This window comes from Camponotus floridanus, unplaced genomic scaffold, assembly GCF_003227725.1.
Source record: "Camponotus floridanus strain SB8 unplaced genomic scaffold, Cflo_v7.5 scaffold48, whole genome shotgun sequence".
Classification (NCBI taxonomy): Eukaryota; Metazoa; Arthropoda; class Insecta; order Hymenoptera; family Formicidae; genus Camponotus; species Camponotus floridanus.
This window is the reverse complement of record NW_020229636.1, coordinates 1,012,226-1,023,872: the sequence shown is the minus strand read 5'-3', so window position 1 is coordinate 1,023,872 and position 11,647 is coordinate 1,012,226. Positions and strand designations below refer to the sequence as shown.

The following is an 11,647-nucleotide window of genomic DNA, read 5'->3' as shown; positions in this document are numbered from 1 at the left end:
CAATGAATGTGATTATAAATATATAATATATACTTGCATATGCTATTAAAATTATACTATACTATACACAAGATATATACATTTTTAAATTAACATTACTTGAAATTATCCAGTGATAGATGTATATTACCTCCATATTATTATATGGGATTTTTACACAGATATTTTTTGTAGCATTAAATAAAAATAATTCGTTTATACTAAGAGTATCAAAATGATTACATTGTTTTGAAAGTATTATTTATATACTACTTGTTTTGAAGATATATATAAATATAAGATTAAAATAAAAAATGTGTGCATTAGCGTACCATATGTGTGTATATAAAGTAAATGTATGTAAATTCACACATGACTCACTTGCGATTATTACGTATTAGATACGATCACCAATAAAAACAAATAATAATCATATTAATAGCTCATGGAAAATAACTTTAGATAATTAATGTTAGGTAATTAATTTTAGATTAAAGTTGCTATTTAAATTACCCCACCATATACACCGCAGCATTAAAAGCTTGAACTTGAAGTGTTTAGTATCACAAGTTGCATATTAATAACGAATAATATAAAAAAATCTACGACAATGGCACGGCTAATTGTTTTGTCTCTCCTTTTCGTTGCAGTCTGTATTTGTAAGTCTATATCTGTTTTTTTCTAATTATTTTATTATGATATTGATTCATAAAAATTTTATATCTTTTTATATCTTTTCTTTTAAATCTAATATATAAATCTAATATATAAAGTATGAATTTATTATGAATAATAAATTTATTATTTATTATGAATAATCTTGCAGTATTCACATTTTTTGTTCTTTTTTCTAGAATGTTTTGAAACATTTTATTTTGTACAAAGTAGAAAGATAAAAATACAATTTTAAGACATTATACAGGTTCTAAAATAAATTGATGTTAAATCAATCATGTTTTTTCATGCATGATTTTATAATATACACTTTAGATGGTTTTCAAAAACGTAAATCCTGCGGTCCTAATGAAGAATGGCGTATATGTGCAGTGCTACCATTTTGCGAACCTAAATGTGGTCAAGTTTTTCAGCCACTCTGTCCTCCGGTACGTAAATACAATAGTTATTATGATAATTATACTATTACAATAATTGGATTATTATTGTTTCATTATATTGGTTTATATTTAGGAGGTGTCCGAAATAAATTAATATACTTGAATATAATTCGTAAATACATAGTAGATGTTAGGAAATACTTGTTTAAATAAAAGTGTAGAATATATGGAGAGCAAGCTGAATCATAAATTTGAAACGAGCATTACATATTTTTTCGTAAAAATAATGAAAAGTTGACAAATTAGAGCCAAATAATTGTGGGCAATTGGAGTGCAATAAAGAAGAAACAACACCTTTTTCTTTTTTTATTATTGGTATATTTTAAAATAATTGTCACAATACATTAAACACGAATGTTTCAGATTATCTTTTGATCTCTCTTCAGTGCGACATTAATATTACGTGTTAAAGAATATTATATCATAACATACATGAAATTATATAAATCATCTCGCAATCGACATACAGATACTACAATGCTATATTTCGTATAACAATTTGGCAAGCACATTCTTCCGAATAATTCTAATTATTATACAAAACCTGCGCTATATTCAACTTTTATTGAACAATTACTTTCATGAAAAAAATGATTTCCTACTGTGAGCATATGTACACATAAGAGCTATTCATGTATTATTATTTTATTTTGGATTTTCTGGATAATTTATTATATATATAATTGTTATTTTTTATTTATACATATATCCTCACTAGTTTAAGTCGATAATTGATTTTCATTAAATTAAAAATTAATTTAGCTTCTTATCTTAATTTTAGATTTGCAATTCTGGTTGCCAGTGCTCGGAAGGATACAAAAGAAATGTAACTACTAATCTTTGCGTTAAGTGTTTTTAAAGTTACAAAGTTGTATTGAACGAAGAATGATTATTTTAATTATTTTATTTTATTTTATAATAATAGGTACATATATAAAATATATAAAAGTTTCTGTATATTATAATGCATCAAGTGCACGTACTTTGCGCAGATTAAAGATATTTTGATATTATATTTTGATATTATATTTTGATAAGAAAATAGATTATATATAGTTCTTAATGATGTTGAACTCCATCATATATACGATGCAATATCGATATAACGTGAAACATAAAAAGAAGTGATTGCCGATAGATTAAACTTAATTGTCATTTATAATTGTAATCGATGTGCTATCTATTCATGTACTTGATGACCTAGATGTTTTTAGGTTTTATATTTAAATAATTTAGGTTTAATATATTTCATGTTTAGATATATTTTCTTGAATGTCTATAAATTAAATAAATACTTTTAGGAAAATTTATGAATGTTTGTTAACATTCTCAATCAAAATAATTAAAATAGCTAATAAAAGTATTCTGATATGTATTTACATATTTTTTATTAAAAGCAGATGAAGCAGTTTTAAGATTTAACAAACAGCACTTCCTAAGTAACTACATAATATAATAAAATTGTTTAAGTTAAAAAAACTTTAATTATACTAAAAATACACTTATATAACAATCAATAAAAAAATTTTAATCATTTCGCATTATTTTATCGGTATATCGATATTTGAAAATTTATTTGATTGTTGAATGATTAACAGCTTTGGAGAGATATGCAGCTTTTTCCCGCATTTCTCACGTATCCTTCTATGCACTCACATCCGGCAACACATTCCTGAAAATAAAATGAGAAACATTAATAAAGAAAATATATATATATATATATATATATATATATATATATATATATATATAGAAAGAGAGAGAAAGAAAAAGAGAAAGAGAGAGAGAGAGAGAGGGAGACTTTATTTATAGAGAATTATTTTAGAATTTTATTTATGTAATTAAATTTCTACAAATTCTATTTCCCAAAAAATGCATTTTTTAAAAATTTATTTAAAGTATTCTATTAAGGGATGCAGTACTGACCAATGTACAAGCACGGGGAATTGGATTTTCGCAAGTGCTTGGGCACCTTGAACCGCAACTATTGAATACTTCATTTTCACTACAATGAGGCAAAGCACCTAGAAAAACATAATTAAAAATTAATTATTTCTATTTTTATTTATTGAAATTTTGCATGTAAAATATTGTCATTTTACGCGATATAAAATTTAATTATTTTTTTTTATTTTGCTATTCTACAAAAATATCCTATATGATCAATCTTTATAATTGTCTGAAAATTATATTTTCAGTGGAATTTGAAAATTTATTATTTTTGTGATATGATACGATATATCATATGATATGATGTGATATGATATGATATCATGATATGATATGAGATATGGATACATAATTCTATTAATTATTTATAAAATTAAAATAAAAAATTAGTTCTCAAAATAATAACAATTATAAAATAGTAAAATGGATATAAGTAAAAATAGTTGCGTAGGAAAGAAAAGAAAACATTTTCTTCTTTTTTTCTTTTTTTACTGATGTATTTTAAAAAATTTTTTGCTTTCTTTAAAATATATACATTAGATGCGAACGTTTTGGACATTTTTTGATGTCATGTTTAGCGTGATTTTAATATTAATGTTAGAGAAAGAATATCGAATAATAATATATAAATCATATTAATCATATTTGACGTATATATTTAAAAAAAAGCGAATATTTTGAACATATCAATATAAGTAAAGAAAAAAAAAGAATATTTTTTCGCTTCTTTGCTGTGCTCCAATTACTACGATTTGACTCCTATTTGCCAATTTTACTACATATTTCATAATTGTTATTTATAATATCTTACAATAATATTAGTAAATAGAATATATGTAAATGAAATTTCCAGTTTAATATTTAATAATTTGATATTTATATTACTATTAGATATTTATAATTTGATAGATTATTGATTTGAATACTTACTAATGGTAGTAATTACGATGAGGAAGAGCAGAATTACAGCGCGGGCCATGTTTATATCTCTCTGCTTTTCGATATTCACTTGCTCTTGAGCAACTCGAACTGAACTGATGATAGGCGTCCGTTTTACTGAGCTTATATAGAATATCGAGTGTGCGGCCTTCGCCCACTATGTCTTTCTCCAGATAGGCACTTTTTCGGCGTAACTACTTCCTTTTTGTTCTTTAGGCTCATCTCAGATAATAACTTATTTGGATGTTGGAACCGCTATATCGAAATGTGTGACATGAATTTTAATTGATATTTTCTAATCGGTAGAAAATCTTATAGGTAACCTAATTCCAACTTATAAACAGAATTTTTGAATTAATGAAATCGTTTTGTTATAATTTCGATATTTCAAATTTTCATGATTGTTAGAGCAGCTGCAATCTTTGTTAAAATATTTATATTTGTATGTATTTATATTTATATTTGTTTAAACATTTTACTCTATTTGTAATGTTTGAAATCTAGTTAGATTTTAGTTTTATAGATATTAACTAATTTTTAATAAATTTAAATATTGAAATTTTTATACACTTTTACACTTTATACACACATACACGTGCACACATATAATATATGATATAATCATAAATCCGACATGATAGAGAAATAATCTGTATATCTTGAAGTTCTAGAAGTCTCTCTAAATTTAATTACTAATATTGATAACAGAGATTGATATCTTATAGATCTTAAAAAACATCAAGTATTGATATCTTATAAATCTTAAAAAAAAAAAACATCAAGTGATGTATGTGCAGCGTATTATCATAAATATATGTACAAATAGAAAAAACATTAATTATTATTTATAAAAAGAATTTATATGTTATATAATAATTATAATTATTATATTTTATTGATGTTATGAATTACTGATTGTATTTCCTATTGATTACAAATTTTTTTCTCGTTTCTATGATTCATAGAGAAAATCTGAAATTAATTATGTGTTCCCTCTTTTTTCTACCAAAATATTTAAATCCTTGAGATACTTTAACTAAAATAATATATGTAAATTATATGATTGCTTATCTCGTTTGAGAAGAGAGTTTGAGTAAAACTTAAGTGATACATTCCCGTTAATAAGGTCAGCTATATTAGAATGACCCTTTTGATTTGAATTCAGTATTTGTTTTTATTAGGTATTTTCAAAAAATACGTAATTTTACTTGCAAAGACAACTAGTTAAGCCTTTTGATATTCTTCAAGAAATATAAATAATACATCATTATATTTTCATTACATCAAATTTATATCATTATATTACATTACATTTACATTATTATATATTACATTATATTTACATGATAAGACTAAGTGAAATGTATTTTATAAAATTGCTAATTTATATAATTTAAATATGCTATTTTATATATACGTTTTAATAATATTTTTTTACACTTTTTTAGATTGTAATATAAAGATACGTTGAAAAAAGTTTCTCTTAGATTATTTTATGTGAAATCATTCAAATTATTTTATATGAAATTTCCGAAATTAACAATAAAAAAAACGATCAAGCAAATTCTACATATATATTCTTCTACATACATCACTTCCAATCTACTTCCAATCTAAGTTAAATAACTGATTATTTATAAAACCCGATTAATCTATAATAAGAGTATCGATAGTAGTAAAGTATTATTAAATTAATCACTGCAGATGTGCTCGTAAACAATGATTCTCACGTAGCCACGAAAAGAAGTATTATCATTTTATGTGTGTGTGTGTGTGTTCTATTTAAAGAAGTATTATCATTTTATGTGTGTGTGTTCTATTTAATAAATTTTTATTATAAATATATAATTCTACAATTTAATTTGTATCAATATGCGTTCTTATTACAATATTATAATGTGTATTCTTATTTTAATTTGTAATAGCAGTTAACGAAATAAGATAATACGCGCGATTTACATTGACTAATTTCACGTCGTGAAATGAGATCATAACGATTTTGGGTTTCCTGTCTTTAAAAGAGAAATAAAGAAAAATTCATTATTTCATTAATCTAAAATGCGCATAATATGTGTATAGAATATATTATATTAAAAATAATATGTTATTCTTTTAGGAGTTTTTAAAGAATTTATCCTGTATTTCTATCGATTTGTACGAATCAAATATGTAACCATATTTTTTACACATGTGAATGTATAAATATACTTGTACAAATAATGTTACATTTCGCATTTGTATAGCTATTTTTCTATTTTATTGTACTGGAGAGACATTAAATTTATACATATATTAACATAATATATTCATTTTTCGTTTTCCTTTTTTTTCTATACACTCATAATCAAACTTATATTAATTTATATTAATTTCTATCATAATAGAATTACTCTAATTGTAAGTAACTTAATATCTTATACCTTTCTTTTTCTTAAGTTAGAATATGTCAATATGACTAACACGCAATGTATCTATATGCGATATCTCTCTTCACAGTCAATATTAGCTAATATATTACTCGTTTCGTGAAATTGAGTGTTTGTTATTTAAACAGCATTGTATTGACGTATGAGTCTCTGTTCAGTTCTTAGAAATGCAATGAGGCTAGAAAAAATATATATTTTCTTTCGTATAATTTTTCTTCTTATTTATTGATAGGAGAGAAATATTTCTGTCGTTTAATTTTTTTAATGGGGAGAATCCCGTATATTTAAAAATATAGAAAAATATATTGGTAGATAGAAAGAGAGAGAAATATTTATAATAATATATTTAAAAACATCCAAATTACATATAATAAGTTTATTTTTAAAATATACGAGAAAAATTAATTTATTAATTAATTTTTCTTAGTGAAAATCTCAACGGGATCTTTATTTCATTGTGCATTTCTAATCGTGTATATACACACACACATATAATATATTTTACACAAATAATATATTTTTAATCAAATATATAAAAATTTTCGTATTATACATATATGTCAATATTTTTACAAATATCTTTCAAAAATGGAAAAATACATATATAAAATTTGCAAATTACTTGAAGCAATATTTTTACAAAGTTTTTATGTCCAAGAAATAGAAATGTATTGACAAAATTCGATCTAAATACATTAGATTTAAATGCACCTTTATAATTATATATATATATATATATATATATATATATATATACATATATATATATATATAATTATATAATATATATATATATATATATATAACTTATTTTTTATTAATTGTATTAAAAATGAGATTTAAAAATAAATTAGTGCAATTTTCTTACTTTGCAGTCGCATTCGCATGGATGGACACATTTATTATGGCTATTTCTTAAAAACCCAGATTTACATTGACAACCTTTAAAGCACATCTGAAAATGCAAATATAAAAAAATTCATAAAATATATAATATTTTAGTGCAGTACTCTATGAGAAGTATCGTTCAACGATTTTAGTTTTCACATTTTTTTGTATGATATTATAAATGCAATCTCCGATACAAGTCTATTAATGTATATATATATATATATATATATATATATATATATATATATAATCTGTATTTATTTATTAGATAATAAAATATAATTAAGTGTATTCAGTAAGAAAATTTTCGCTCTGTAAACTCTGTAACTCTGTAGCTCTTTAGCTCTTTCTTTTTTTCGCTCTTCGCTCTTTCTTTTTTACTCTACAGTGCTACATAGCTTATAGAGATACAGCATTATAGAGCATTTTTACAGAATAGACCCATAAACTATTTAAAAACTTACAGCAGGACAAGCTTGCGGTTTTTTTGGAGGGAAACATTTTGGGGGACACACCGAACCACATTCAGTCCATTCTTCATTTTTTCCGCACTTTTTCTTTGGCGTCGAACTTTGGCCCCAAACAGCTAATAATTGATTATAATAATTCATAAATATCAAATTAGTAATAACAATTATTACTAATTTTGTTAATGACAATTATTGCTAATTTACATTATTATTAATATTACTTTTATAACTACTAGTTACTAACTTACGTTATTAATAATCTTACACGTTATTATACATCTTTTATTACATAAAATAATTGCGTTATTTATTATTTATTTATGAAATATAAAGATTAATATTATAGTAAATAAAATTAATTGTAATTTTAATTACTACAAGTAATTTTCTTATTGCTAAAGATAGAATAAATAATATAAAGAAACAAAATAGAAACTGCATTTGGATAGTAAATGATACATATCATAGTTTCTAAGCAAAAGTTATTAACTAAAGTTATAATCTTTTACATTTGAATAATTATTGTGAACGATTAAATATTGTAAATATTATTTAAAAAATTATATATCTGTATGTATAATAAAGCACATTTCGACTTACTTGACAGTACTGCAACAATGACGAGAAGCCAAAAAATAGGACGAGACATGTTTCAATATTTCATGAATATTACGAATTTACTATATATCAGATAAAGTCCAGCTTTTATATGTATCCTTTTTCGCACTACTTATTATTCTTTTATTGTTTGTTTCACAGTAAAAGAATACTTAAACGAAAAGATAACTCGAGTTTTACAATAAGAAAGAGGAACTTAAAAAGAATTTTCATTATTACAATCTGTTTCTCCCAACTGTCACGCTACAATTTTATTTTATATATAAGACACTTAGTATATATTCGAATATTTTGATTACTCGATATTAATCATTTGTATATTACGTTGAGATTTTCTTGCCAGATAAACAGTGGGAAGAATATTTTTCATATTGTGTACTTTATATTTCCCATAAAAAATTAATAAAATGCAATATAAAATCAATTTTTATTTTGAAATTTTTATATTTCTTCAAAATATATTTGAAAGTTTTTATATATAAAATCCGATATTAAAAAGTATCTTGAAGAACAATATTTAAGATGAATTATTAGCTTTTAACATAATTAAAATTAATTAGTTAGTGTAAAAGTGCTTTTATATTTTAGTGCCTTTATATTTTATCATAATTATTTAATTATACTCTAACATTAGATGAGTTATATATCTTTCCAGAACATATTCCGTTATATTGTTTATACATTTTATTGTTAATGAAATAAGCATTCTTTAAAAAGAACAGATATGTTCTCCTTTTCTCTTTCTTTTCTGTCTTTTTCTCAAATTAATACGATTTAAATATAAATACAATTTAAAAAGCCAACTTAAAAAGTACTAAATAGAACTTAGAATTCGTCAGCTCAAATAATCAATTTTTTCGCAAACATTAATCACGATATAAGTAATACCAAATATATTTAAAAGATAATATTGCCCTTTACAATTTTAATATAATCTAATTTAAATTTCAAGATGAGTATATAAGGTCAATGTAAAATAAATAGTAACATATATCTTAATATATAATCAATTTCCTTAATATATAATCATAAAAATTAACAAGAAAGTTCTAAAAAAGAGAAAGTTTTTTGCATTGTTTTACTGAAGTCTAAAACAAATTAAAAAATAAGAACATTGTTAAAATATTGTCATTATTTAGACAATTAAAAGAAGTAAAAGAAATATTAAGTATTAAATTTAATAAGCATTTGAAATTTTGTAACTAATGTGAAAAAATCAACTATAAAGAATGTTCTTATTAAAAATTAAAAAAAAAAACACATCAGGATCTATGTAATTTTCACAATTTTTTTATTTTTAATTACTTTTACACATTTCTCGAAGTATTGAAACAACAATTTGGTCTGCATCAATATTGTAATAAAGACGAATATTAATCAACGCATTAATATATCAAGTATCGATGAATTTTTAACATTGTTCGGGAGACACACAATTTCCTTTAGCATTGAGCACGAATCCTGATTTGCATTGGCATCCTATAATGCATTGCTGCAAAACAATCATGTATAAAATATAAATCTTTTTAATATAATATAATATTTAAATTATAAAATTTTATATTTAATCCCACAATATTTTATGTCTGTAATAGAAAAAAGAGAAAGAAGATTTGTGATCAGATTTAATAAGATGAAATAAATTAGTAAATACCAAAGTGCATATTTCGGGATTTGAATTACACGATCGCGGACATGCTGATCCGCAAGACGTCCATTCTTGATTTTCTGGACATTGTCGCTGAGCAGCAGCTATACCTGTACATGGTATGTTATATAAATCATTACAGGTTCACATATTATAGAAAATTAAAATTAAAACGAGAGAGAGAGAGAAAGAGAGAGAGAGAGAGAGAGGATATATTATAATCTATTATTTGTAAAAATTTTTGGATTAAATTAATCACAGATTAAATAAACATTGTAATTGTTTACATTTTACGCGAAAACTTACTGAGAAGCACTCCGACCACTACGAGCAATATAAAACTAATACGAAACATAACGTTTTCGATACTTTATTCTACGAAGTTGCGATTGATACTAACTGTGAGCTTCGTAGGAAAGGCTTTTATATACATCGTCCACTTTGTTAAGAAATTTTCTGTGAATTGCGTCAGCAGAAATTATTGCCTATTATATTTATTAGTCATCAAAACGCGTTCGTGCATTCAGGCATGTATATAAATAAAATAATAAAATACGTGTTTACTGATGATTATGTGATGATGTAATCGAAGATTAACAGAATATATTCTAAATAACTGAATGATAATATAACTTATCGATGATAACAAATATTGTTACGTTTTTTCGCAAGTGTTATAAACACGTTGCAAATGAAACTCATACATGTATTTGAATGTCAAAAAAATCATTATTATACAAAGATAATGCTTACATATTCATTATGCAAAGATGCTGATATATATTTTGTTGATAACATATTTTCTGCATCAGCTTGATGCATGTCTCATTTGTATGTAATTAATTATTTTTTGAATTTATTACCCTCCATCTGTATCTATATTGCCATTGCATAATCTTCATTTTCCTGCTAATTAATTTCGTATCGGCTATTAAAGATCAGAGATGCTTATAAGATTTCACGCAAATTCTATTGTTGCAATTTTTGAAATAATGATCTAATAATTAATTAAATCGCTGAGCATTATTTATGTTCAATAATTAGTGTAATTCACGTAAGAATGAGAGGAAGAACAATTCTTGTTCAATCAATTGGGAAATCCTAGGCCTTCAAAACGTATACGTTGCGTCTACTTTGTCAGCGTAAGCTCGACGGTCAATCCGGTCGCTTCCCGAATACGCTTTTACCCTAAATGCCATTTCGCCATCGGCGAGATAGCCCAAGTGAATCAGATTGACCCTTCTGCTTCCCCTCGTTCTCCTGGTACATAGGTTTTTTTTATTTCACGTAAAGAGCGCCGAGAATCGAATATCTAGCGATTCGAATTGAATTTATTATGATCGGGAATTGAATTATCATTTACGCAACTTGCTTTTAGTTGATGCATTTTCTTAAATTGAAGCGACTAAAATAATTTCGATGACGAATTCATAGAAAAGTTTCATTTAAAAAACATCTTTGATGTAAATATTTTTTGATTTAGCAAATTACTAATATTGTTACTTGTAAAAATAACGGATTCTATGTGGTGTGAAATCGCTGTGAGATGTTTGCGCAAATTGCGAAAAAATTTATGGATTTTATTTTTTAGTCAGAGAGGCAAAATTATTA

General features: G+C 24.0%; 2 protein-coding genes and 1 long non-coding RNA gene across 3 annotated transcripts; 1 reads left to right on the top strand and 2 right to left on the bottom strand.

Moving 5' to 3' along the window:
- Positions 1 to 520: 520 nt before the first annotated feature.
- LOC105257528 lies at positions 521 to 2,293 on the top strand. Its single transcript, XR_889679.3, has 3 exons — positions 521 to 638; positions 970 to 1,082; positions 1,876 to 2,293. It is a non-coding gene; the product is annotated as an uncharacterized LOC105257528 (long non-coding RNA).
- Positions 2,294 to 2,653: 360 nt separating this feature from the next.
- Positions 2,654 to 4,145, bottom strand: LOC105257527 (chymotrypsin inhibitor-like). The gene is made up of 3 exons (XM_011268207.3): positions 3,975 to 4,145; positions 3,021 to 3,118; positions 2,654 to 2,766 (listed from the first exon to the last, which is right to left on the bottom strand). The coding sequence occupies exons 1-3, from the start codon at positions 4,021 to 4,023 to the stop codon at positions 2,686 to 2,688; spliced, it is 228 nt and encodes a 75-aa protein (XP_011266509.1). The 5' UTR covers positions 4,024 to 4,145; the 3' UTR covers positions 2,654 to 2,685.
- Positions 4,146 to 6,400: 2,255 nt separating this feature from the next.
- LOC105257526 (alpha-tectorin) lies at positions 6,401 to 10,462 on the bottom strand. Its single transcript, XM_025412121.1, has 7 exons — positions 10,343 to 10,462; positions 10,043 to 10,146; positions 9,802 to 9,880; positions 8,371 to 8,379; positions 7,765 to 7,886; positions 7,278 to 7,364; positions 6,401 to 6,587 (listed from the first exon to the last, which is right to left on the bottom strand). The coding sequence occupies exons 1-7, from the start codon at positions 10,389 to 10,391 to the stop codon at positions 6,564 to 6,566; spliced, it is 474 nt and encodes a 157-aa protein (XP_025267906.1). The 5' UTR covers positions 10,392 to 10,462; the 3' UTR covers positions 6,401 to 6,563.
- Positions 10,463 to 11,647: the final 1,185 nt, after the last annotated feature.

Bases quoted from the DNA above. Each gene is read 5' to 3' on its own strand.
- LOC105257526 (XM_025412121.1), bottom strand. From the start codon at position 10,391: ATGTTTCGTATTAGTTTTATATTGCTCGTAGTGGTCGGAGTGCTTCTC. The intron at 9,881-10,042 runs GTATTTACTAAT...ATTGTTTTGCAG, and splicing joins ATCCCGAAATATGCACTTTG to CAATGCATTATAGGATGCCA. The intron at 7,365-7,764 runs GTAAGTTTTTAA...TTGCATTTTCAG, and splicing joins AACCGCAAGCTTGTCCTGCT to ATGTGCTTTAAAGGTTGTCA.
- LOC105257527 (XM_011268207.3), bottom strand. From the start codon at position 4,023: ATGGCCCGCGCTGTAATTCTGCTCTTCCTCATCGTAATTACTACCATT. The intron at 3,119-3,974 runs GTAAGTATTCAA...ATGTTTTTCTAG, and splicing joins CATCGTAATTACTACCATTA to GTGCTTTGCCTCATTGTAGT. The intron at 2,767-3,020 runs GTCAGTACTGCA...TTTTATTTTCAG, and splicing joins TTCCCCGTGCTTGTACATTG to GAATGTGTTGCCGGATGTGA.